The sequence below is a fragment of the Danio rerio genome, chromosome 21 (assembly GCF_052040795.2).
Source record: "Danio rerio strain M-AB ecotype USA chromosome 21, GRCz13ab, whole genome shotgun sequence".
NCBI classification, from domain to species: domain Eukaryota; kingdom Metazoa; phylum Chordata; class Actinopteri; order Cypriniformes; family Danionidae; genus Danio; species Danio rerio.
In genome coordinates this window covers 7,810,056-7,837,500 of record NC_141041.1, presented here as the reverse complement: position 1 = coordinate 7,837,500, position 27,445 = coordinate 7,810,056, and the positions used below count along the sequence as shown (strand labels likewise).

The window sequence follows — 27,445 nt, the reverse complement described above, 5'->3', positions numbered from 1 at the left end:
ATTTATTATTTTTAAATAATACAATAAATATACTACAAAGGAACATGGGCTTTGGTAGAGAGTTACAACAGACATCGCTCTCTCTCTCTCTCCATTTCACAATGAAGGACAGGCCTGTTTTCATCCGAGCACTATGAGGACGTTTCAGAGCGCCGATTAAAAAGAAAAAACAGTCAAAAAAAGAATGTGGCTGTGGGAAGAAACATCAAGAGAAAGCTTAACAATTTCATGCATACAGGAAAGTTTTAATGCTTCAAAAGACATACAAGGGTGGGTGGACACAGTAAACTCCAATTTATTGACACACATCTCTTCTATCTGCTTGTACACAGGTTCGACACGAGCGCAAAATAACAAACAAACAAACATTACAAAGACGAAAAAACAAAACAGAATCAACTTTATTGGCAGCATCACTGCTGGTTTTAAAATGTACAGAAGAATCGGTTGAAATTCGTTGCGTATGATCATAAAATCGTGTCAAAACTGCATAATTCCATGTTGAATCAGTTCAAGTCATCTTTAATTTTCAAAAGTGGAGCTCAAGATTGTGCAGTAGCAGGTTTAGTGGTCAAAAGCGGAACAAAAGAGTGCAGGGAAAAACATTTAGTGGCAACAAGATGGCTCTAGTCAACGACAAACAATCCTGACAGGTGAAGGAAGAAATGCTAGCCAAGTTTCTAGTGAATAATCACACAAGACCATCTGATCCTTGGTCTTCAAGTCTCTTGGATTAAGAGAAATCTCTTTGGAAGGAAGATGCTAGAGTTAACTATTCATTGCTCTAAGAGTTTTGGTTCAGATACCGTCACGCATACCTCTTTAAAAAAAAAGATCAAATCAAAAGGTCCCGAGCTAATTCCGCAGAGCAGTTTGAAATGGTAAAAGTTTTACAGCTTGACTAGAGTAATGCTTTACAGATCCATGCTACGCTAGTGATGGGAGAAACTAAGCTTTACAAAGCTTTTGAACTTTTGAACCAGTTGCTTCGCAAAATGATTCAGTTTTGAAATGTTTAAAACAGCACCTGCTCGTCAAAACATGGATAAATTGGCCTTTTTAAACACGTCAAATTGAAAGTATAACCAATCCAACGCTAATATGATTTAATTTTAAATGCCTGAATAATATGCATTTTAAAAACATTTTCAAGCTGTATATTGTTTGTGCTAAACTATGAACTAATAATAATGGTTTTCATTCTAAAGCCTCATTACAAACATGTAAAACTGATCTGAGATCAGGTGTATTCAATGAAACCTGTTCGGGTTAATATCAAGATCATGTCCTGTAAAGATATAACTACTGTGAATATCCAAACTCAATTAGTAATAGACCCTTTTCACAAGTCATTTAAGTCATCAGCGTCTTAAATCCTCGAAAGTTTTTAATATTTAGATAAAAAACGAAAACAAATGAACATTTAAATGTATTTATTATATATTCTTTGCATCAAATTACAAAGACAAATTATCGCTTATGGGAGGCGATTGAGTGAAGGAGAGTAAATTTAACGTTGCTCTTCTGGCTGTTATCTATTTTTTTTTTCTTTGTTCTGCAAGTCTTGATAACACCATCGTGGAGTTTTTCTTTTATTATTTCAGCAAATAGGATTGTAAAATGACTTGTACTCTCCCATTTACTGCGATCTAAATTTACCCAACTATGGCGACTTCCGCTACTGAGAGCCAGAAATGTGAAAAGGGTCCATGTGCACTGCTAAAGATTTAATTTGGACAACTTTTAAGGCAATTTTCTTAGTTAAGATTTTTTTTTTTTACCCTGCCAAAGTATACATCTTGAACTTTTAGTTAATGTATAAATCTCAAATTTCCAAAAATCTACATTTTGGACTGGTTTTGTAGTCAAATTGAAAGTATAACCAATCAAATGCTAACATGACTAAATATTAAATGTCAGAATATTGTGGTTTTTTTATGTTCAAGCTTATATATTGTTTGTGCTAAACTATGAACTAATATTATTCGTTTTTATTCGAAAGCCTCATTACAGACTTGTAAAACTGATCTACGATCAGGTGAAACCAATGAAACCTGTTCAATGATTCGCAATTTGAGGGCGATCTAAGTGAACCGGCATGATTCATGAGCAATTTATGTTGTTACACAGATGACCCCAAACTAAAAACCATAGAGTTTTCTAAACATTTTGAAACTGTAATGACCTAATGAAGCCACATTTATTAAAATGAAAAGACCAATGTACTCCAAACCACTGAATCGAAACAAAAGATTCGTAAAGGTTTCAAAGCTTCATGAAGCGGTGCGTCGAAATCAGCCATCACTGTTACGAGAAAATCACCACAGCATTAACAGAAATTGTGCTCTGTTTAACCACCGCAAATAAAGTAGACAATAGAGTGTGATATGAACGTTGTAATGTAAAGTCCGAGAAGAACATAAATTAGAAGGACATAGTCAAAGAGGAAGAAAAACACAACCTGTTCTCATCTATAAGTGAATATGATTTTATGTCATGCATAAGCTAGGACTTTTTATTTTGACAGAAGAGCCGCTTTCGCATCACCTGCAGAGCTGGATTTAATTACAACAAACAATTTCAGGAAAAAAAGATATATATTTGTAGCACCACAGACAGAAGGAAATAGCACCTAGTTTGGGAATGTTGTGTTTCCTCGGTGTGCTCTTCTGATACAGGGAAACACTGATTCATCAACGTCAGTCCAGCCGCTGCAACATGACAGCTAGCAAATGAACGCTCATGTTACGGCTGATTCCTACTTTTATTGTCATCTTGTTACAAAAAGACGTTGGCTTATCTGCAATCGTCTAAGCATTTGGTTGTTGCTGCGCCTTATTTTCTTTTCCTCAGATTCACAGAAAGTTCTTTATTTTTTTGAGGGAAATGTATTTATTTATTTATTTTGTTTATTCCAATAACCAGAAGCTCTGTCCTTATCGCTCAATGGGTTCACATGCATGTTTTGAAGCCAGAAAAAAAAAACACTTCACCAAAGAGAAAAAAATATACAGAAAGTACTTACAAACATAGAAAAAAAATATTTATATATATTTATATATATAATCACCATTCCAGGGAATGGAAGACAAGTATGCACAAAAGCTTAAAGTGGAAAGAGGAACAACGTAAACCCAAGCAAACAAACCAACTGAAAGGCTTTCTCGATGTGAGCACCGGACGCGCGTTGAGCTACAAATCCAAGAGGAATCTAATCTGTCTATACAGCCTGTGGGAGGGGCGAAGAGTAAAGTGGGCGGGGCTTGGAGAGACACGAGCGATGACCTCATCCAGTTTCAAAACTTGCATGTGATGCAGAGGGTACACTGAGGTTAAAAAGGTTGCTTTACGAACCCATTGTTTTAGACATCCGTTCTTTCTTCAAATTTCTTACTTTGGTATGGATTGGGTTTGTTTGGAAACACGAAAACTTTACAAATAAGTCGTCCTATTTCTTTCTTGTGTTTTGTTTTTTTTTTTTTTTGGAGAAGATGAATATGTTTTGTTTTTGAGCAGTCTTAACCGATGAAGCAGGCCGGTCCGACCTCAAAGCCGAACTTCTGCGTCGCTCCGCCGAAATCGTTGAACATAATGTCAACAAACGGTACCTGCTCCACTTTCGGTGTGTTGATCTCAAGAATAGTCTTTTCATAGCCCTTTTTCAACTGCGGAGGAGGAGAAAACCAACATTACTGAGCAATTCCAGCATTATGGATGTTACATATGCAGTAAAAACTCAAAACATAAATGCACATAGAAAGTTTATGTTAACATTATTTTGAAACATTGGTTTATATTTTTAGCAAAAAAAAAAAAAAAAAAAACCAAAGCTATAGGGTCAGAAAAATATGAATCCATAAACATTTTTAGATTTTAAAGAAGGAAAATAAACATGCGTTATGGATCTGACTAAAAAAGTGTAGAGTTAACCACATACTTTGTAGAAATTCTATGAATTAAACTGGACAACTCAAAAGAAACACTGATACTGTAATGAAAAGGAGAAGTGTTAACTCACTATAGAACAGAGATGATTGATTTTATTTTATTTAACATTTTTGCGTTTATGAAGACAAAAGCTTTATTATGGATGTGACACAACTCTGTGATGGATGTGACTGATGTGAAATTGGCACTTGTGTGACCCAAAAAAAATCTAATATTATTGTTTGAATAATATTCATATTGTTTGAATGGCAAACATTGATTTTTTTGAGAATTCTGCTGTCCTGTAAAATACAAGCCTACACAAAAGCCTACACACTTAGTAAGGGTTTCGCTTGTTTGGTAAAAACTTTTGTTTAACAATTTGTAAACAGGAAACAGTGCTTTATAAACATGTAAAGTGTTTAAAAAATTGATGCTACCATCAAATATGAACTCTCCATGATTCAATGAAATACAGCTCAATTTGATCATTGATTATTCTATTTGTAAACAATTTGTAAATGTTTGGAAAGCAGAGAAAAAACGTTTTCATGGCGAGGTTGACATTTGCATGGAATTGCTCTTTCACAATGCTGATGAAAGATTTCCATCCTATATTTTTAAATTGACCACTTTAAATTGCTAAAAATGTGTGTATATATATATATATATATATATATATATATATATATATATATATATATATATATATATATATATATATATATATATATATATTAAAAAAACATTTTTCATGCAGATTTAATGTTGAATGTTTTATGAATAGATTCATTTTATAGCATGCAGCATTTAAATTGATTTGCAAAGAGGTTTAATATAGCTCAGAGGTAGAATGAATGTATTTTCATAGCAAATTTACTATATACATATAGTAATTACATATACATATATATATATATATATATATATATATATATATATATATATATATATATATATATATATATATATATATATATATATATATAAAAATAATGTATGTGTGTGTGTGTTTTTTATTTTTAAGATGACAATAACACCTTGTTTTAAGTTACATGAGAATATTTGTAGGAATAGGCAACAATAGCCTGTACAGGTCAAAATTATATATTTTTTATTCCAAAAATAATTTAAATATTTAAGATCCTGAATACCATAAATCTAGTAAGGCCTAACGTTTGATTGATAAAATACAGTGCCAAGAACTTAATTTGTAAAAATGTAAAGGGGATTTTCTCAATATTTTTTTAACCCCCAGATTCTCGAATAGTTGTTTCTCAACCAAATATTGTCCTGTCAATAGAAAGCTTTTTATTTAGTGTTCTTATGTTGCATGTATATATTTTTGACATTGGCCAAAAATACATTATAAGGGTCAAAATGATCAATTTTTCATGGCAGAAATCTGTTAAATATTAAGATCATGTTCTGTAAAGATTTTAATACACTGAATATATCCAAACTCAGTTTTTACCTAGTAATAGACGCATTTCACAAGTCATTTTTCATTGTCATCAGCATCTGAAATCCTTGAAAATTTTTAATATCTAGATTTAAAAAAAAATTACATTTATATGTATTTATGTATGGATTATATCTTAGCATCAAATTGCAAAAACGCATGCTTATGTGAGCGTTTAAGTGTAGAACAGTAAATTTGATGTTAATCTCTCTCTCTTCTGGCTGCATTATAAGTCTCACACTATTTATTTCCCTTTTTTTCCTGAAAGTCTTGATAACCCCATTGTGGAGTTTTTCTTTTATTTCAGCAAACAGGACTGTAAAGTAATGATTTGTTATATTCTCCCATTCACTGTGCTCCGTTTACCCAGAAATGAGTCCCTGAAAGAGTCCATTTGCATTGCTAAAATCCTAATTTAGATAACTTTTAAGGTGATTTTGCTCAAGTTTAGATTTTTTTAACCCGGCCTAAAAGCTTAAAAGCTTACATTAATAAAACGTTTATTTCTTGTACTTTTAGTTAACATACAAATCTCAACATTTCCAAAAATTGAATCTTTTGACTGGTTTTGTAGTCCAGAATGTGAAATCTTTGCGTGTCTTACCGCGCAGCCGTCGACTACGGCTCTGATGTACGGGTTATTATCGTAAGACATCTCCTCGTCATTGGAGCCCAGGAAGCGGATGGCTTTATCGTAAGAGTCCTGGTCTTGGTCGTGCCAGGCCACAGACTGGTAGCAGTTGTAGGTGAGGTTCTGCCGGGCCGTGGCACTGAGCAAACGCAGGAACGTCATCTGCACCACACCGATGGCATTGCCCTCCGCATCCACATACGAGAGCTGAACAGACAAACACACAGAGCAGTGCACTTCACATAACCGCTGGACACACTATACACACACATCTGCTGAAAACTACACATCACACCCTGCTTTATGATCAACTCTGAATATTTGAGTGATAGAAAATAGACTAAATATTGAATAAAATGTTTTTTTTTTTTGATTCTATGATACATTATAGGCATGATTTACAGAAAACACCCAATAAAATGTCATTCAGGTTAACAATAGCGGTGTAATAGATGATAGTTGATGAGTTTGGTGGGGCATTAAAGGTGTTTTCTGTCACTACTTGTTTAGCCTGCATTAATGCATTTAGCGTAAGCTCCACAATTAATCATCAAAAGATCGGATCTCAACAACCTTGCAAAATAAATAAGCAGTGGCACAAAAAGGGGGTATGCAGTATATGCGGCGCATAGGGGCGCCACACATGGGGGGCGCCATTGTGCCACAACAATTTTTTTAATTATCCATATTAAAAGTTTCAAATAGTATATATTAATAATTATATATATATATATATATATATATATATATATATATATATATATATATATATATATATATATATATATATATATATATAGTTAAAAATGTTTATTTAGTATTTTATACGCGTATAATATTGTATTTTATTACATTAAAAAAATCATTCCACCCCCCCCCCCACATTTTTCATACCATATGCATGTTTTTATGAATTTATTATGTATCATATTGATTCATCAGGCCTTTTGGTAACTTCTTAGCTCAAATCTATTTTAATTTTAGCTACAAACAAAGTTATAACATTTCAATTAAATAGAACATTTCACACAGTTTGTTTCTGTTTTTTTTTTACACTAAACATTTGACAGTCTTTTTTATTTCACTTTTAGCAGTTTCAGTCAATTGTTCTGGCAAAGACAGACCTTACACTTCTCACAGTATGCATGTGAGAAGTAATCGCAATGTTCTTTTGCCCTTTAGGACTCCCATGTCTATGATTTTGTTTTGACAAATGTAGTACAAAAAGTCCAAAAGCAAGGCTAGTCAAGGTGATATAATCATTTAGTAAGGTAAAATTAAACTGAGGCGAAATTTGGGGTGGTATGAGATGCATTTCTTTGCGACTTAACATGCTTAATGTAAATATACCTTTTACTACTTCATACTATTTCAGTTGTGTTCAGAACTGCGAAACTGTATTTTTTGAAGCATATTGATATCTTTATGAAAAAATATCTTTAATTTATTGATGGAAATATTTTCCACATTTTATCACTTGCCTGTTTTAAAATATAGTTGGATTGAAGGGGGGGCGCGGAAAAGTTGAAGCCGCATACCCATCAGTAAGTGTGCAGTTGCGCCCCTGTAAATAAGTGACGATGATTTGCATGTTTAATTGATCCTTTGAATCGCTGCAATTAAAATGGTGTTTGAAAAACGCAAAAATCAAGAAAGCGATTCAGTCTTTAGTGTTTTGAGTTAGTTATGAAGTTACAAACCAAATAACAAATGACACAGAAGTACTGGGAGAACAGTTTAGATATAACCGTCAATAACCGTCATATGCATTTAACTTGGCACTTTATAATGAAAGTTGAAGGCTGCAATTACATTATTTAACCAATTGGTTAAAATTAACCAGCCATCAAAAACATGCCAGTGAATAATTCTTCAAAAATTACACATCTAGCAATGAAACGTGAAGTTTATGAGTGAATAACTGAGTCATTTATTGAAAATGAGACTAAAAATAAATATGTGTTGGACAAATTATGTTAGATATCTACATTTAGCGTTATCAGCAACAGTAGTAGTAGTAACAGTGAATTTTTTACAGTGCAGAATATTTGAATATTTATTTTTATTCAGCTGATTGTTTCTTCATTTTGTTTTTAATAAAATCACAGGTTCTAAGTTTTGTTTGGTAAAACCGAAAGTGTCTTGCAGTACTGTTTTTTTAATAAATAGAAAGCAAATTACATTTGTCTCCTCCCCTTTTTAGCTGATCTAAAAAATGGGCCAATCCGTGCTGTGAACCATAATGTGATCTGAACCGTGAGATTTGTGATCCGTTACACCCCTAGTTAACAATGTTTATGTAGCAAAATTTGCGAGGTATATTTAGAACAAGATTACGTATTAAAATATTTTATTTAAAGATCACAGGCCTAAAATATGAATTGTGTCATTTTAAATCTTTACTTTTCACCGTAATTCCCATTTGTCAATTTTACCCATTTGTCCACTATATGTTTTTATTTCATTCAAAATAAAAAGATAATCATGCTAACTTTATGTAATTTAATAAGTTCAGCTTACAGTATGATTCATCTTTTTTTTTAAATAACTTTGAATTGAAGTAATTTTAAGTCTTTTGCGATATACCGAATTTTTTTCTTCTTTTTAAAATATTTTCCAAATTATGTTTAACGGACCAAGGAAATTTTACAGTATGTCTGAAATATTTTTTCTTCTGGAGAAAGTCTTATTAGTTTTTTTTCGGCTAGAATAAAAGCAGTTTTTATTTTTTTAAACACCATTTTAGGGACAAAATTATTAGCCCCTTTAAGCTATATTTTCTTTCAATAGTCTACAGAACAAACCATCGTTATACAATAACTTGCCTAATTACCCTAACCTGCCTAGTTCACCTAATTAACCTTGTTAAGCCTTTAAATGTCACTTTAAGCTGTATAGAAGTGTCTTGAAAAATATCTAGTCAAATATTATTTACTGTCATCATGGCAAAGATAAAATAAATCAGTTATTAGAGATGAGATATTAAAACTATTATGCTTAGAAATGTGTTGAAAAAATCTCTCTGTTAAACATATACAGACTTCTACTGTATATGTTGAGAAAAACAGTTTCAGTTTTGGAAATTTGGTTTAACATCAAAATGGGACTTTTTACCCATATATCCTGCTATTACATCTTTGCCTCTCTAGTAGATGCATCTTGTTTAAAACAAAATTAGAATTAAATTGAAATTATTTATAAAATTATTAATAAATGTTATATACAGTTAAAGTCAGAATTATTAGCCCCTATATTAAATAAAAAATGTATTCTTCTAATTCTTCTAGTTTTCAGCTTAAAGTGACATTTAAAGGCTTAATCAGGTTAATTAGGTTATATAAGTTATATAATGATGATTTGTTATGTGGACTATAAAAAAAAAAAATATATATATATATATATATATATATATATATATATATTGCTTAAGGGAGTTAATATAATTGAATAAAAAATGCTTTTATTCTAGCCGACATTCTCCAGAAGAAAAAATATAGAAAATACTGTGAAAAAAAAAAATCATTCATTTTCTTTTCAGCTTAGTCCCTTTATTAATCTGGGGTTGCCACAGCGGAATGAACCGCCAACTTATCCAGCATATGTTTTATTCAGCGGATGCCCTTACAGCTGCAACCCATCGCGAAAAAGGGGAGAACATGCAAACTCCACACAGAAATGCCAACTGACGCAGCCGAGGCTCGAACCAGCGACTTTCATACTGTGAGGCGACAGTGCTACCCACTCCGCCACCGCGTCTTCTGAAAATTTCTTTAATCCATTAAATATCACTTGGGAAATATTTCAAAAGGAACAAATATTGCATGAGGACTAATAATTTTGCACTCTTGTAACCTCTAAATGTCTTTAACTCTCACTTTTGATCAATATTAATGTATGTTTGCTAAATAAATAGTGTTTTTAATGCAGTTAAACCCCTTTTGCCAGTTCAGATCTGCTCTCTGCATGTATGAAATATCCAAATGAATTTTCTCATTCAAAGGTGGACGATAAGCTCATTTTGTCTGCGACTCCGGTGAAAAATCTCACTAATCTATTGAAATGAGCTGAACTCGTTAATATGCAGATTCGCTCTTTGTGGTGTGATGCAACATTTGCATTACAGAAAATATGCAAATGCTTTGTTTTCATTCTTGAATATACCAACCCATGTTTAGAAGAAAACTCCATCGCCGACGATCCACAAACACACACGCGTGACTGACTGAGAACGAGCACATGCTCCATGCACACTCACACATATACTTACGACCGGGAGCTCCTCTCATACAAGCTTTTGCATTGACCCTTCATGCATTCATGCAAAAACCCACCATGAGCACATTACCTCACCAGCACAGCTGCATGGCAACAGACTGACCCCTGAAGCCCGGTGAAGAGACTGACACAAACACATACCACAGGCTCTGTCCAAACACTAGTGAGAATCCAGCAGATCAACTAAATCCCCAGAGTGACTAAATTGAGCGTCTTGTCATTGGTAGCAGTTTAAATATAATCAAAATAATCATGTAAAGACAAATCTAACTAGACTAAGGTTCAATGTTGTGTTTGCATATTTCTAATAACTAAAAGCTCTACACGCATTAGGTTAAATAACAACATTGGGGCTTCTTTGGGGTTTTATTTTTCTGATACACATTACACAAAAACTGCTTATGTGATGGGTTTCCAGGGCTGTGCAATAAAGTAAAAATTGGCTATATCAATATGGCTATATACTAAAGGTAATAGTATTAATATAAATTATGTATTATTATTTTAAGCAATAATTATATTATTATTACATGATTATTATTATTAACATGATTAATATTATTAACATTGTTATTATTATTATTATTAACATGATTATTATTATTATTATTATTTTATTAACATTGTTGTTATTATTATTATTATTATTATTATTATTAACATTATTATTATTAACATGATGATTATTATTAACATGATTATTATTATTATTGCTATGGCTTATATATATATATATATATATATATATATATATATATATATATATATATATATATATATATATATATTTTGTTCAATAAATTTAAATAAGTTTATAATTATAATTAATTTATGGCTATATAATAACAATAATAATTATGATAATTTTACTATTATTACAAAAATAAAAATGGCTGAATAATATACATCAATAGGGCTAAATAGTGACAGTAATAATAACAATATTATTATCATTAGCATATACATTTTATGAATATTATTAACATTATTATGGCGAAATAAGAGTTTTATTGTTCAATCATTTCTAATAAGCTGATCTTTAATATTAAATGTAAGCATATTTCGGCCTGTTTTGAATGATTAGTTGAGGACCATTTTTAATAATGTTTTGGCCTAAAAGTCATATTACAATTCTAATAATAACAAAAATATTTTAATAAATTTAAATATTTTTTGGTGAGCAAAATTAACTATAATTGTAATTAATTATTACAGAAAATTACGTAATTATGTTTAAAAAAAGACTTTTTGCTGAATAAAAATGATCTGACCAACAGATAAGTGCTTTAAAAATGTCATATAACACTAATATTATCATTAATCATAATAATTAAGACCATAAAATACAATAAAAGCATTTGTTATGATGAGACTATACAGTAATAACAATATTATTATCATTAGCATATACATTTTATAGAAAATATTACATTATTATGGTGAAAAAGGAGTTTTATTGTTTAATAATTTCTAATAAGCTTATCATTAATATTAAATGTAAGCGTAATTCTGTCGGTTTTGAATGAATAGTTGAGGACAATTTTCAATAATTTTTATTAATTTGACTTAATTATGACTTAATTTTAAGTCATATTACAATTATAATGATAACAAAAATGTCATTTTAATAAATTAAACTTAAAGAAATATTTTTCGTGAGCAAATATAATTATAATTGTAATACATTATTACAGAAAATAATAATAACAGTTGTTGTTTTATTTTTAAATAAAGATTTAAATAATTGTTAAATTAAAAATGATCTGACCAACAGATAAACCTAAAAATGCTTTAAAAAATGTCATATAACAGTAATATTATCAATAATTATGATAATTAGACCATTAAATACATAAAATGCATCTGTTGTTATGATGAAATGAGGCTATACAGTAATAACATTATTATCATTAGCATATACATTTTATTAATAAACATAATAATTGTATTGTTTAATCATTGCAGAAAAGTTCATTATGAATATTAATGTAAAAGTGTAGTTCTGCCTGTTTTGAATGAATTGTTTTTCGGATCTCAGCAGCATTTGGAGCAGAAGCGCAGTCATGTGTTGATCAACTCAGTCACTTCAAGCTGATTTCCTCAGACGTACAGCAACAGAAGAGCGGCTGGACTGATCAGTCAAGCAGATTTACAAACAAATGAAAGTCCACATGAAGTCTGTGATGACTGTTTTACTAGTGCTTATTGTTAGTGTTTATGTGAACAATTATTTTGTGTAGGTGAATCCACTGATGATAAAAAAAGGTTTGTTTTGATAATCTTTAATCAAGATATGTCTGTAATGCATCAGTTTGATGGTCAGAGTGAAATATGTTTAGCCACGCCCATCCAACCATTAACCCTTAGCATTTTTGCCCCATAAACTTACATTTATATGCGTGTGAATCCAGCAGACCCGAAACGCCAGTTTGAGTGACAAGTTTCACATGTGAGACCTAGAAGATCCAAACGTGACCTCTCAGGACAGAAATTTGTTTAATTGATATCTAATCATCTAGTTATATCCCGGCCCATTCTGATCAAATTTCACATGCTCAATTGCTAGCTTTAGTCTGCTGCAAGAAAAAGTTGAGAGGTGGCAAAAATAACAACCCAGGCTCATTGTGGAAATGTAGTCCCGCGGACGTTTCTGGAGACCGCGGAATACGTCCCGGCAGGTACATACGGCTGCAGTTTTTGTTTTTGCGAATCCGCGAGAGGCCGCTGTTGTGCGCTTTTTCGCATCTCAGACGCCTCTCGCGAGTGCAGTTCGCACCCGCGCTGTTCTCGCGTAAACCCACCAGAGGCCGCTGTCCGACTGACCGGATGATTGACTGCGCGACCGGCCAATCGGCTGACCCGCCCTCCTCCTTCCCTGAACCCAACCAATTTTACCGATCGACCCGCTCGCCCGCTCGCTTCCATAAACCCGAGCAACAGTTTACAAAAGCCGTCCAAAAAAAGAAAAGCCCTCTTTATTTTTTTTCTACCGCGTTTTCGGATTTCGCCGCGTTCTCACCCTGTTACAAAACTCGTTCACTTAATTTTTGGGATTCTGTTTTCGTCTTACCTGATTGCTGGAACCGCTCTTCCCCAGACTCAAAACCGATCGCCGTGGTCAACTCCTCTCTGCATCTCGAGCCTGCCGACACACGGTGAGCTGAGTGGACAAGCGGATTGCAGTGGGGAAGCCCTCCACAAGGAGGTAAGCGGTCGGCCGGCAAGCGCGAAAGGGAACAGCGTCACACCGCCCCGCAGCGTTCGCTTGAAAAAATAAATGCAGCCGTACGTACCTCCCGGGACGTATTCCGCTGTCTCCAGAAACATCCGAGGGACTACTTTTTCAGAATGAGCTTGGGTTGCAAAATAAAGTCCCTAATATTGCATTTCAGGTGGAAATACATCATTATACGTATTAAAATGTGCATGAAAGTCTGCAGCAGATTCCAGTTCATGTGGACTTTATGCTTTTCTGAATTCAGACTGACTGACATCTCCATCCACAGTCCTCAGATTACCCATACGTCTAAGCAAACACACATTGTTCTGAAGATGAACATGCTGTGATAAGCATGCAGAAGAGGCCGATCGTCCCCTGAACCGCTTTGGATTCACAGACGCTCTGATTGGCCCCTTCCCTCATGCACTCCTACTTACCATTGACCCTCTCTTGTAGCGACTATACCATGTGCCTGGACTGTCTTTGGGCCAGCGAGCCATTTTGCTCTGTAAAATAGGAGAGTGTTTCAGGAGGACAAGAAAGAGGAGTCACTCTTACCAGTTTACCACGTTTGTATTCACTGAACCAGGTGCCTGGATTCTCCTTCGGCCAGGAGGTGAGTCTGGCCTGAGAGACAGAGAGTCAACCGAGTCAGTGCTGGATTCTCAGAGCAACAGTATTCACATCTAATGGATTGTATGTAGCGCAGAGTAGATTAGCCACCGTTATTATTTAACATTTCAAACCACCAGATCAACAACTAACACAGTTCAGTCCTGGAAGCTGCTCTTTTGTAGACAACTATAATTTGTATTGTATTAAATTGTATTATATTATACTATATTATATTATATTATATTATATAAAATTATAGTATATTATATTAAATTATATTATAGTATATTATATTATATTATAGGGATGTAACGGTATTGTAAATACCGTCATACCGCAATATTAATTTTTTTCGATATTACCGTAGTCGCATGACTCGGTAAAACTATAGGTCTTCTGAGATAATTTGCTCAGGCGAATGAAGCGAACGGGAGGTACCGGAAAACTACAATTCCCATCAGCCCAGGCTTGGCCATAATCCCTTGCGGTCTGTTGTCGCTACAGATCCAGTAATGCCTAAATGGAGTGTGCTGCTAGAAGTGGGGATCAAAAAGAGCTGGAAAACCCTAAAGCGGGTGTTGTCGCCGCACGCGTACTGAATAGTGGTGTTGTCGCGCAAGTTCTTATCAGCTGTGTTGTCGCGCGCGTACTGTAAAGCGGGGACGGAGGGTATGTCGCGTCGCGGGGGCACTTTTGATCATTTTGGAAGGGAACTTTCTATCCAAGACTAAAAAGGGCATGTGCACTGCACAGGTTGACCACTGTGTGTGCACGTGCCTGCAAGTTGGGGAATACGACTAATAATCAGTCATGGGGACTGCAGAAACACAGCACACTGTTCAGATTGATGCAGACATGAGATCTCTTTCTCACTCATGGTTTGTCCTCTCAAGTGGGGGAAAGACAATGCACAACGTTACCCACTGCTGTCAACCTGGGCCAAGTCATATCTCTCTTGTCCCAGAAACCTCAGTCCCAAATGAGAGGGTTTTTTTTCTGTTGCAGGGGACATTGTAAATACCCAGATATACCAGCTTTTACCAGATTATATTTATATGATAAGTTTCCTTTAAACCCATCTCTATCTGAGTGAGTGATTAAATGTTGAATGTGATTTTTCAACAATACTAAATTGAAACTATTTTTTTACATGGTTTAATATTTTTTTGTTATTAAAATTGAAGTTCCTGTTTCAAAGCTAACAGATAGATGACTAATTTGTATGTCATTGACACTTTTGGCACTTTTTTGGAGTATTTTCAAAAGTTTTGTTTTCTCCTGTAAATGATTCAATAAATACCGTACTGTGACATTCATACCGAGGTATTACCGTACCGTGAAATTCTGATACCGTTACATCCCTATTATATTATATTATATAAAATTATAGTATATTATATTATATTAAATTATATTATATTATAGTATATTATATTATAGTATATTATAGTATATTATATTATAGTATATTATATTATATTATAGTATATTATATCATATAATAGTATATTTGATTATATTATATTATACAGTATTACATTGTAAAAAAGTTTTTTAATGTATCTAAAATGATTAATAGAACATTCTTTTAATTATTTTCTCGTATGTGAACAAAGTAATTTTTTACAATTCGATTAAATATAGTGATATAATTATTGTAATGTTAGCATTTGAAACTAAGTGAACTTAGAAGTGTATGTAATGTGTGTCTGTGTGTGTGTGTGTATATATATATATATATATTATATTAATTAATATGTGTATTGTCATTGCCTTTAAGGTGACATAAGTGAACATAATTAAAGTAATTAGAAATAAAAATGGTAATTTTATATATGCAAAAACCTCTGAGTGCCTTCTGAAATTTTCTTCTATATATAATAAATGGCAATAATAGGCCGGCGATCTCTGATTTTGCTAAGCAAACAACAATGTTAATATCATAAAATATTTTATATGTGCAAAGTTGCTAAAATAAATCTGTTGTAAACAGTTAAAAAAAAATGGATTACTTTTTTTTTTAATTCAATGCTTTTTTTTTTTTGGCCAAAAAGGCATATTATAATTATAACAACAAAGTCATTTTAATTTATTGAAATATTTCGGTGAGCAAAATTAATTGATATTTTAGATATGATGTTTTAATTAATAATCATAGATAATTATGTAATCGTTTGATTAAAAAAAAAAAGTAAAAAATGGTAAAAATCTTTTGCTGAATGAAAGTGTATCTGACCGATGAAACTAAAAATGCTAAAAGTCATAGAACACTAATATTAGTATTAATCATGGTAATTCGACCACATAATAAGAGTTTGTTATGAAGAGATGAGAACAGGCTGGAGAAGGTTATCTGTTGTCTGCCTCTGCTGGTGTGAAGAGCGAACCTGTAGAGGAACTCATGTTGGTTATTGAGGGTTAATTTTACACCCACAGAATGTCCATCAGTGACTCTTCCTTCAAACACAAATAAATGCAGAAAAACTCATCACACTTCATACACAAACATCATTAAACTTACTATTATATAAGAGCCTTCACTATAATCAGCACTGAGATATTCTGACCTGCCTATAGGTTTGGGTTGAGCAGACCTTTTTCAGCTATCAAAAAAAGTACAGGCTGTTCAAGAAGTCATTCTGATGTAGTTCCCACAGATTCTCTCAGGACCAGAAAACCTCCAGCACATTCGCTCTGTAAAACTTAAGATGTGACCTTAAAGGTAATGTGACATATTGAACAGATTGGTATTTCTGTTCCTCTGCGCATGCTGAACAGATTCTCTCAGGAGCTTTTTCAGTAATACAGAGTGTGTGTGTGTGTGTGTGTGTGTGTGTGTGTGTTCCTCCTAATTTTGATGTGATTGATGTTGTGCATTGTGATTCTGTCATCAGTGCTGTTTTAGCCTAGATGTGGGGCTTGCGGGAAGTCGTCCCGAGCTGTTGTGCTTTGTTGCCATCAGAATATTCCTCACCCCTTCGCTCTTTTTATCGGGGAAGATGCAGCTCTCTCCACCTGCTGTGAAGTTACAGTACACTTTGAATGAGTCTCTGGAGCAGCCCTGGTTGGGATCAATCCAGTATTCACCTGAAAACAGACAGAACAGCAGTGCCTTTAAAAGCTGATGTAAATGCTTCCTTTTGGGTGGAAGCAAAAACACAAAAGTTTTTGTGTGTATCTCTTTAAATGCAAATGAGTTCTTTATCGTGCACATTCCAAAAGTGGGCGGAGCCTCGACAGCTTGTGCATAAAGCAACAACAGAAAAAGTTTGTTGCTGCATTGCAATTCACATACTATCTGTCCTAAATAGTGTTCAACAGAATTATTCCCTCATTTATTTTCCTTCAGCGTAGTGCCTTTATTTTATCAGGGGTCGCCACAGCGGAAAAAAGCAACAACTTATTCAGCATGTGTTTTACACAGCAGAGGTACAGAGGTCGATGCTTTTGACTACACTATTCGAAAGTTACCTAGATGGTCTGTTAATTCTGGAAATTCCAAGTGCATGCTCTAATGCAGGGGTCACCAATCTCAGTCCTGGATGGCCAGTGTCCCTGCAAGTTTTAGCTCCAACTTGCTTTCATAACCGTACGTTCACACCAAAAGCCCTGGCGACAACGCTCTCTGCCTTCAGCTCCGGCGGCGAGAGCGTCAAAACTCGCTACATTGATCTTGTATTTAAAGGAGCCGTTGCAGCATATCAGTTACATTCCTGCATAAAACATGTTTCTAGCGTGAAAATGTTGTGCACTTCTTATCAAATTCATACAACAATGGAAGATCAAGTTGCGTGTGGTGTGGCTTTGCTCTATTTATCCAATATGTGTCCATATGTCTGAAACATCCTGAAGCAGCAGTACCGTCACATCACGTGAGATTCCTGCTTTTTTAAGATAAATTTATATCACATTAATGAACATCAGTAAGTCGCCAGTAACTTATTTAATGCATGTTCCTGTAGGAAAAAATTTGAAATAATTAGAAATCCGGCGACCGCAATAATCAAACCCTTGGGAACACCTGTGGTCGGAACCAAAGTTCACAGGTCTGTGTTCTCTGAACTGCTATCAAGCGATGGACGTCTTCATTCTGATTGCTTGCCGCCGAACCGCATCATAGCTCATTACCATAAAGTTGACTTCATTTCAACTCTCCTCGACGCTCACGCCGGCAAAGACGCGCCGCGCTGCTCCTCGCCGCCTATCGCCGCCGGCTCTCATTGAAAATGAATGACTTCCGGCTACTTTGACGCTGTCGCCGCTTTCGGTGTGAACGTACGGTAATGCAAATCTTAAATTCATGCTAACCTACAAATGATCAAAGGAAATATATTTATGTAATATAAATATATAAAATATGAATTGATGTTTACTTTAAACTTTATTTATGTTGTTCCATTAAAAGATTTTGTCAAATAAAGATTTTACTAGAGTCTACCATAATTTTATGGCTCAAAAATATCAGTTCAGGCACCGTTTTGACATCAATACCATTTTAAAAGTATCAATTTTGCACCGTTATCCCCAAACAATACCCAAACAATACCCAACACTAGTTCATACTATCTAAACGTAAAGTACTTTGGAGTCAAACGAACCCGAGTGTGGACCAAAAGTGCTAGTGTGAAAGGTGAGAACATACTGTATGAATAGGACACAACTGATGTCAGAAGGTCATGTGAAAATGACAACATCATTCATACGACTCATAATAATCCTATATGGAACATACTTTTCTGATGGTCCTGAAGTAATTCGAATGTAGTACTTAATCGAGTCGTATGTGATTTCAGACACAGCTAGTGTGTACCACTGGAGTGACTAAAACTCTGCAAATCTGTTTCATGCTCAAACAGCAGAAATAAAAGACTTTTAAATAAAAAAAAAACTGTGTGTGTGTGTGTGTGTGTGTGTGAGAGAGAGAGACAACAAAAGAGTGCTACATACCATCTGGGAAGTCTGGGTGGCACAGCTGCAGGTCTTTGCAGGTGCGTGCGGGGTTACTCTCTGTGCCCAGCGGGTGTTTCATCTGCTCAATCTCCAGCTTCAGAGAGTTGAGAGAGCCAAATATTTCCTCCATGCCGTCTTCGTAGTCCTTGTAGTTGGCATCTGTTGCTTCGTCCATCACCTGGCTGGCATCAATGTTTCTCTTAGCCCGTTTCGGGGAAGACTGATAAGGCATAGGGTGGATGACATCACCTGGTGGACCCTAGAAATAAAGACATCCGTTAGTAATCACATGACAGGCCTTAAAAAGTTACAGCAATATGCCAATACAATGTTTGTGTGGTTGCTAGGGTGTTGGTTGGCAGTTGCTAAGGTGTTCAATTAATCTGTGCAAGTTAATCCACTGAAAATAAAAAGATTGATTTGGTAATCTTAAATCAAGGTCTGACCATTTGCTTCTTGCTGATGTCAGTTTTATGGCTTCAGACAAATTTCCTTAACCACGCCCCTCTTAATGTTGGTTATCTACATTGGAATTATAGAATGATGTGGAAAAACAACAACCTCTACTTAATATTCTGTTTTAGTTGGAAGTACGTCAACATACTGAGATGTCTCTGTAACTTCTGGTTCACATAGACTTTAATAGTTGTTAGGGTCATCTATGTGGTTACTTGGGTGTTTCAAGGCTGCAAGTATTGCTTAGTTGTGCTATGACAAGATTTTGGTGGTGACCAAAGGCTGGTTTCTACTTCTGCATTGAGCAATCATCGTGACCTACGGTGCATGCCTTGCGTGTAGTCATGCATTTATACTTCTGCTCTGCAATAACACTTCCGAAACTCTAGCTGGCAGTAGGTTATGTTATGCTCATCTGTATCAAGTTTCTTTACATGTGTTTTGCTTCTTCTAAACTCTACCTTAATGTACAAGTAGCTAAAACTCGCTTATACAGAGGCTGGAACTGGCGGACGTGCAACAATAATCATAAGGTGAACACATGACAAAAGTTTCCATCTGGAGCCCCTTCACAGGGCTCGACACTTGTAAAGACTTGCTCCAACAGGCTCGCTGCTCACAGCTCCGCCCACACTTGTCACAGATACCAAGTTGACCAATCAAAGAGCTTGCGCTACATGTCTTTGCGACTTGTAGTTACATTTTTTTTTGAGAGGTACACGTCAGCATCGGCGAGGGTTATACGACCGCAAATAGTTTAAATCAGCCTTAAAGGGTTGCTAGTTAGTTGTTAAGTTGTTCTAAGTGACTGCTTGGATGTTTTTGGTGGTTGCTAGGGTGTTGCAAGGAAAATACTGAGCTGTTACAATAAAACTGCTGGAAAACATGAGTGATGTTCTCAACACCACAATGTAGAAAGGTTACTAGGGTATTATGAGTAGCTGCTTTGATGTTCTGTGCGGTTGCTAGGGTTGCTGTAAATGGTTAGAAAACATGAGTAGTGTTTATCTGTGCAAAACGCATCATCACAATTTTTGAGTGGTTGCTAGCAAGGTTATTTTGTTAAATAAAATCTCAAATTAAGACTAACAATTTTTATCAATTAAATTGGAGGTTTCGGGTTCAGTGTTTGTGTAATTACTTTTATTACTATGAAGATTGCACAAGAGTTAATGTAAGCTTTACAAACACTAAACACTGCTCTGGTCGACACTGGATGCGTTCCGTTATCTGTGCTAAACTAGAATTACTGAAGCGAAAAATATAAAAACTGAAAAGAAATGTGTTCACAAAATTAAAACTAAACTGAAACTAATAACACCATTAATGAAATGATCTAGACTAAACTGAAATGTACAGATTTCAGTACAGCAAAAAAAAAATTGTATTGAAATAAAAAAAATGTAAAGCTATAATGCTGCGTTCACACCAGATGCAGATGACGTATCAAGTGCGAGTGATTAACATGTTAAGTCAATGCAAATATGCAAATAGACATTCTGTGGTTCGATTCGCGTAAATGTGCTGCCCCAAATGACGCAGCGTGAGTTGAGAATTTTGTGCGAAGCACTGCGTTAACCAATCAGGAGCTTTCTCTTCTAGGGGCGTGATTATGAAGTAGTCCCTGTTGTTGCTGTCCTGAGGGCGAATCCTCTTGCCGACAACGAACAACAGCTCATCAGACTGGGCATGTCTCAGTCTGAAGCACTGCTGAAAGACTCCATCATCCAGGTAAAGCTTCTGGAGGAGTTTTCACCTCTGAAAGTATCTACCTGATCCGAAACGGCGCCGAACTAATCTACACTGTTTTTCAGCCTTCCTAAATCACTTAAACAGCTATTCTCTCAATAAAATTCATGCCATTTAGCAACGAAGCTAGAGTCACCAGGCAGACAGAAGCCCTGCCCATGACACAAATTTGCATCTATTCTGAAATGAATTTGATGCACGAATGAAGCGAGTAAACTCAAAATGTTCCCTTGTCTATTTACGCACAAATAGCGCAATTTATTCCCGCGTGCATGCTATATCTGGTGTTAACACAGCATAATTACCTTGGTTGCTAGAGTGTTGTGGTGTGGCTTTGCAGGCCAGCGGTATGCATAGTGTTGTCATTAGTTGCAATAGCATTACATTCACCACACTTCTGTTTCCTGTTCTGTCTCTGACTATAAATAAAAGTGGCAAAAGCCCAATAATAAAAAACTACTGTAATAAACCTGACAAATAAGCACATCTACAGTTATACATCTGAGCAATTAGAGGTTTACCCTGACACTAACTGAACACCTGCATCCCTCTCTGTCCCCTGAAGCTATTGTGTGTGGATACAGATACCGACACAAGTTGTTGATATGAAAAATGTGGTTTTCTCAAGGAAGCAATATCCACTGAATCTCTCTGAGGAAACTTAACAGATGTGGCTTACACCACATAATAGACCTCAATTACACTTGCATAACACCTACTGCACAGCCATCCCTTTAAATATCTGCTTATCTCACAGTGGGGGAAACACGTTTATGTCTTTGCTTTGTTTTAGAGTTTAGTTTTGTGTCTAAAAAAAAAAGTCACATACTGGAGGTCCTGGAGGTCCCGGTATTCCAGATTCTCCCTTCGGGCCAGTCTGACCCTATAGAGACAGAAGCAGATGCAGCTTTAGTCGTCAAGTTAAACAAATCACAGCTAATTAAAATGATAATTAGATTAACAAGGACATGAATAACTTACACTGGATCCTTTAGCTCCTTTAGGACCAGGAGGACCCTGAAAAGAAGCAAAACACACAGATAGATCATGATGAAGTTAACCTTTAAATATTTATTTACCCTATAAATATATAATGGAGGCAGAAATGTTACCGGGAGTCCAGGAGGTCCAATGGGTCCGATAGGTCCAGAGGGTCCAGCAATACCCTGCAAAAGAAGAATGAATGGCAATCTTACTGGCAAGTAGTGTCTGTTTAGGTGGTTGCTTGGGTACTGTTGTTAAGGTATTCTGTGTGATTCACATGGTTGCTAGGGTTTTGCCAAGACATTCTGGATGGTTGTTAGGGGGTTTGGGAGATTCCTATGATGTTGCTATGGTGTTGTTATGATTGGCAATCTAAATAGCAAGTACTGTCTCTTAGGTGGTTGTTTGGATGCTGTTGTTAAGGTGTTTGTGTGATTTACATGGTTGCTAGGGAATTGCCGGGACATTTTAGATGGTTGTTAGGGTTTTGCGAGGTTTCTAGGATGTTGCTAGGTTGTTGTAATAAATGGAAATCTGAACAGCAAGTACTGTCTTTTAAATGGTTGATCGGGTGCTGTTGTTAAGGTGTTCGGTGTGATTTACATGGTTGCTTGGCTATTGCTAGGACATTTTGGATGGTTGTTAGGGGGGTTTGGGAGGATTCTAGGATGTTGCTAATGAGGTTGCTTGGGATTTGCTATGAATGGCAATCAGAGCGGCAAGTACTGTCTCTTAGGTGGTTGCTTGGGTGCTGTTGTTTAGGTGTTCTGTGTGATTTACATGGTTGCTAGGGTATTACTAAGACATTTTGGATGGTTGTTAGGGGGTTTTGCAGAGGTTTCTAGGATGTTGTTAGGGTGTTATGAATGGCAATCTGAATGGCAAGTAGTTTATTTTTGGTTGTTGATTGTGTGCTCTTGTTAAGGTGTTCTTTGTGATTTATATGGTTGCTATGGTATTGCTAGGACATTTTGGATGGTTGTTAAGGGTTTTGCGGAAGTTTCTAGAGTGTTGCTTACGAGGTTGCTAGGGTGTTGTTATGAATGGTCGTCTAAATAGCAAGTACTGTGTTTTAAGTGGTTGCTTGGACGCTGTTGTTAAAGTGTTTGTGTGATTTACATGGTTGCTACGGTATTGCCAGGACATTTTAGATGGTTCTTAGGGGGTTTTGCGAGGTTTCTAGAATGTTGCTAGGGTGTTGTAATGAATGGAAAGTTGTGTCTTTTAAGTGGTTTCATGGGTGCTGTTGTTAAGATATTCTGCGTGTTTTGCGTGGTTGCTGGGGTATTGCTAGGACATTTTGGATGGTTGTTAAGCAATTTTGGGAGGTTTCTAAGGTGTTGCCACTGAGGTTGCAAGGGTGTTGTTATGAATGGCAAGTAGTGTATTTTAGATGGTTGCTTGGGTGCTATAGTTAGGGTGTTGTGTGTGATTTACTTGGTTGCTAGGGTATTGCTAGGACATTTTGGATGGTTGTTAGGGGGTTTGGCAGATTTATACATATTATGAATTCCAATCTGAATAGCAAGAATTGTCTTTTAGGTGTTTGCTTGGATGCTGTTGTTAAGGTGTTCCGTGTGATTTACATCGTTACTATGGTATTGCTAGGACATTTTGGATGGTTAGGCGATTTTGGGAGGTTTCTGGGATTGCTAATAAGGTTGCTAGGGTATTGTTATAAAAAGTAATCTGAATGGCAAGTACTGTCTTTTAGGTGGTTGCCTGGGTACTGCTGTTAAGATGTTCTGTGTGATTTACATGGTTGCTAGGGTATTGCTCGGACATTTTGGATGGTTGTTAGGCAGTTGGGAAGGTTTCTAGGATGTTGATAATGAGGTTGCTAGGGTGTTGTTATGAATGGCAATCTGAATGGCAAGTAGTGTCTTAGGTGGTTAGGTGGTCAATGTGTTCTGTGTGATTTACATGGTTGCTAGGGAATTGCTAGAACATTTTAGATGGTTGTTAGGGTGATTTGGGAGGTTTCTAGGTTATTACGAACACATTCTGGAAGGTTGCTAGGGTGGTTTGAGATATTGTGAGAATGTTTTGGATTTATATAGGGTTTTACTGGTTTATATTGCTGTATGTTTGTGAACATGTTCCATACATTGTCTCCTTTAGGTCCTGAAGTTCCCTGTGGACCTGGCAAGCCTCGGTCTCCCTTCTCTCCCTGTTCTCCTGGAGGTCCAATAAGTCCGATGAGACCAGGATGACCCTGAAAGAACCCTCGTGATTATTAAACTGATCTGATGAACAACTGCTTTCAAAACCAATAATTCAGCCAGAGTTTAACTAACATACAGAGCATATATAGTCATTATGACAGCTCATTTCCAAACAATGAGTGAGTTACCTACAGTATCTAGACAACATCCAAGTGTGCTTAATGAGAATCAAAAAAAAATTTGCTTCTCTTACCTTTTCACCTTTGATACCAAGATCTCCTTTCAGTCCAGGCAGTCCAGGAGGACCCTGAAACAGAGAGAGATGAGAGTGATTGTGTGGATTGTCATTTGTGACTGTAATGAACTCATTCTCAGAGGAATATTATGTCTGTACCATCGGTCCAGGAGGTCCATCGGGTCCAGGAGCACCGGGCAGTCCTTGTTCTCCCTACATCAAAACCAGATAGATTAATTCATTAGCACCAAATCAGAATCCCAGCTTTAGAAAGACCTGTATGTGAGGTCTGCGGTTACATTTCAGAGGCTGAAAGGGCGATTCTGATTCTATATTTAATTTGACATTGCGAATGAAGGTAGATTAAAGGGATAGTTCACCCAAAAATGAACTTGTACTCATCATTTACTGTACTCATCCTCTACTTGTTAAAACCTATATAAGACAAAAAAAGATATTTAGAAGAAAGTTAGAATCTGACATCCATCCAAAAACCACAGCTCTGCATAGTTTAGCTCCAATCATCTCTAACTCGCACCTGCTTAATAGTCTATAGTAGTCTAGAACATCTTGATCAGTTGGATTAGCTGTGTTTGATTAGGGTTGGAGCAAAACGGCAGAGCTCCAGGAATCTAGTTTGAGACATATGGGTTAATGGTTTCCAACTTTCTTCAAAATATCTTCTTTCGTCTTCAACAGAAAAAAAGGAAACTCAAGCAAGTTTGAAGTAAATGATGATATAATTTTTATTTTTGGGTGAACTCTTTAATTAAATATAGTAGAATTCATATCTGTATATATGAGCGTAAACAATGTTTACAATTGAAGGCACAATTATCTAAAATTTAGATTCTTTTTTTAAATATCACAGTATGTCTGTATATAGTTTTAGATATCACCCACCACTGGTCCAGGCACACCTCTCAGACCCTCAGGACCAGGCTTTCCAGGGCTTCCTTGAGGACCAACTGGACCTGTTTTACCAGGCGGACCCTCCAGACCAGATTCACCCTGATTCAGAAACACACAAAACCATCAGAGCCCTGCAGTGACTGTACTGGAACACAACTCGAGCACACACATACTGTATACTGTAAGTCAACTTGATTGCATAAACGCCTGGATTTTACCTTAGCACCCTTCTCTCCCTGTCTTCCTTCAGGTCCTGCTGGTCCATGAGGTCCCTGAGGAGAAAGATCGAAATATATATGTATATTATAAAAACATTTTACATAAATTCAGTTCATCTTTATTTCTATAGCGCTTTTTACTATGTAGATTGGGTATAAGAAGCTTAATATATATAATAAGAATAAATATTAATATAGATCAAATAAAAAGCTATAAAATGTATCGGTAACACTTTATTTTAAGTCACAATTCACAATATCATCCACTGGCTTATAATTTATATTATATTAGTATTAGTAGCTATTAAGTATGATCTTATTTTAGTTCCCTAACCCTACCCAATACCTAAATCCAACTAGTACCTTACTAATTATTAATAAGCAGCTAATTAGTCGTTTCTTGAGCTAATAGTCTTAGTTAAGGGGTGTTAATTTTGTGAATTGTCAGTTATTGGTGTTACCAATATTTCCAATTGTGGAACAGTAGTGGTTGATATATTTAGGTGTAGTAAAGGTGTAGACCTAATTTTTCACTCTTTATGAGTTTAAGATGGTCACTCACTCTCTTTCCTGGAGGGCCAGGAGGACCAGTTTCACCAGTGGGTCCAGGGGATCCCTAAAAGAATAAAACAAATAAAAAATAGCATTGCTTATAAATGCACACTTCAGACATGTCAAATGGTTGAGTTAGAAGCACACTCACTGGCTGACCAGGCTCTCCATCATCACCCTTATCACCAGGAGAACCATCCAAACCCTGTATTAGGAAGAAAATGTGATGTCACCTCCTGAAAGCTGCCTAAAAATGACACTGTAACAAGTATGTTCATTTTTTAATAGTACTTACAGAAGGACCTGGCTCTCCGGGAGGACCAGGATCACCAGGGAAACCACTTGGGCCCTGAACATCAAAGGGAAAGTTAAATGTATTTTGACAGCTTGGCAAGATCGACTCGATTACTGTGCTTCATTAAAAGTGGGTGGAGCTAAATTTTCTTTTTGGCACAATTTCCCCGGCATGTTAATATAATAATAATTATTATAAATTTTGTCTAAATAAAAATGGTCACACAAACTTTTTTTTATTTCATAAATAGTGTTGATTTTAAGTAAACAGTCAGTTTATTAGCATGCAGTTTATTCAGAAACTAATAATTTTTCTATACTTTTTTGTACTATTTTGCAGCTTTGTTAATCTGTATTGTATAGAATATTTAGAAATAAAGGGGTTAAAATGACAATAATATAAATATATAAATAGGTGAAATTAAATTATATATTACTTTATCTATACACAAAAAAATAAACAAATAGGTGAAATTTATAGTTTACTACTAACAAATGAATACAGTAAATGATAAACAATGAAATCTTTATATTATTAACAAAATAAATGTATTATTAAATATTTGCTTACTTTATTTTTACGGTACAATTCTCACCATTAGCCCATTAACTGACTTGCTTCAATAAACTCCTAATTTGCTGCATATAATAGGGTATATGCCAAAGCATGCTAATAGGACTTTTAATATGCCAGTAACCTGGGTTAATTGTTTCCGATGAACTGTATGCCAATGCAAAATCGGTGTGTTTAAGGTCTGTTTTCTTTAAAATTCAGCGATCTCCACTGGCGTGGAGTGATA

The 27,445-nt window shown here is 35.3% G+C and overlaps 1 protein-coding gene and 1 long non-coding RNA gene across 3 annotated transcripts in view; one reads left to right on the top strand and one right to left on the bottom strand.

Annotated features, from left to right (window-relative positions):
- The window catches only part of LOC147831752 (uncharacterized), a 51,542-nt gene extending 25,739 nt beyond the window's left edge, over positions 1-25,803 (top strand). The window contains exon 2 of the long non-coding RNA XR_015519968.1: positions 24,391-25,803. This is a non-coding gene — a long non-coding RNA (uncharacterized LOC147831752). The remainder of the gene's footprint in view (positions 1-24,390) is intronic.
- The window catches only part of col5a1 (procollagen, type V, alpha 1), a 219,573-nt gene that overhangs the window by 14 nt on the left and 192,114 nt on the right, over positions 1-27,445 (bottom strand). The window contains exons 51-66 of one of the 2 annotated variants that reach the window (XM_087300581.1): positions 26,647-26,700; positions 26,503-26,556; positions 26,362-26,415; positions 25,800-25,853; positions 25,573-25,680; positions 24,829-24,882; positions 24,688-24,741; positions 24,377-24,484; positions 22,398-22,451; positions 22,267-22,302; positions 22,115-22,168; positions 19,078-19,339; positions 17,105-17,217; positions 14,074-14,142; positions 5,994-6,227; positions 1-3,665 (exon numbers count right to left, since the gene is read on the bottom strand). The exon at positions 1-3,665 is cut by the window's left edge and continues 14 nt beyond it. In XM_087300581.1, coding sequence (XP_087156707.1) covers positions 3,519-3,665; positions 5,994-6,227; positions 14,074-14,142; positions 17,105-17,217; positions 19,078-19,339; positions 22,115-22,168; positions 22,267-22,302; positions 22,398-22,451; positions 24,377-24,484; positions 24,688-24,741; positions 24,829-24,882; positions 25,573-25,680; positions 25,800-25,853; positions 26,362-26,415; positions 26,503-26,556; positions 26,647-26,700 — 1,509 coding nt within the window. In that variant the 3' untranslated portion in view covers positions 1-3,518. Of the gene's footprint in view, positions 3,666-5,993; positions 6,228-13,952; positions 14,022-14,073; positions 14,143-17,104; positions 17,218-19,077; positions 19,340-22,114; positions 22,169-22,266; positions 22,303-22,397; positions 22,452-24,376; positions 24,485-24,687; positions 24,742-24,828; positions 24,883-25,572; positions 25,681-25,799; positions 25,854-26,361; positions 26,416-26,502; positions 26,557-26,646; positions 26,701-27,445 lie in introns of both variants that reach the window. The other variant, XM_087300582.1, reaches the window with a different exon arrangement.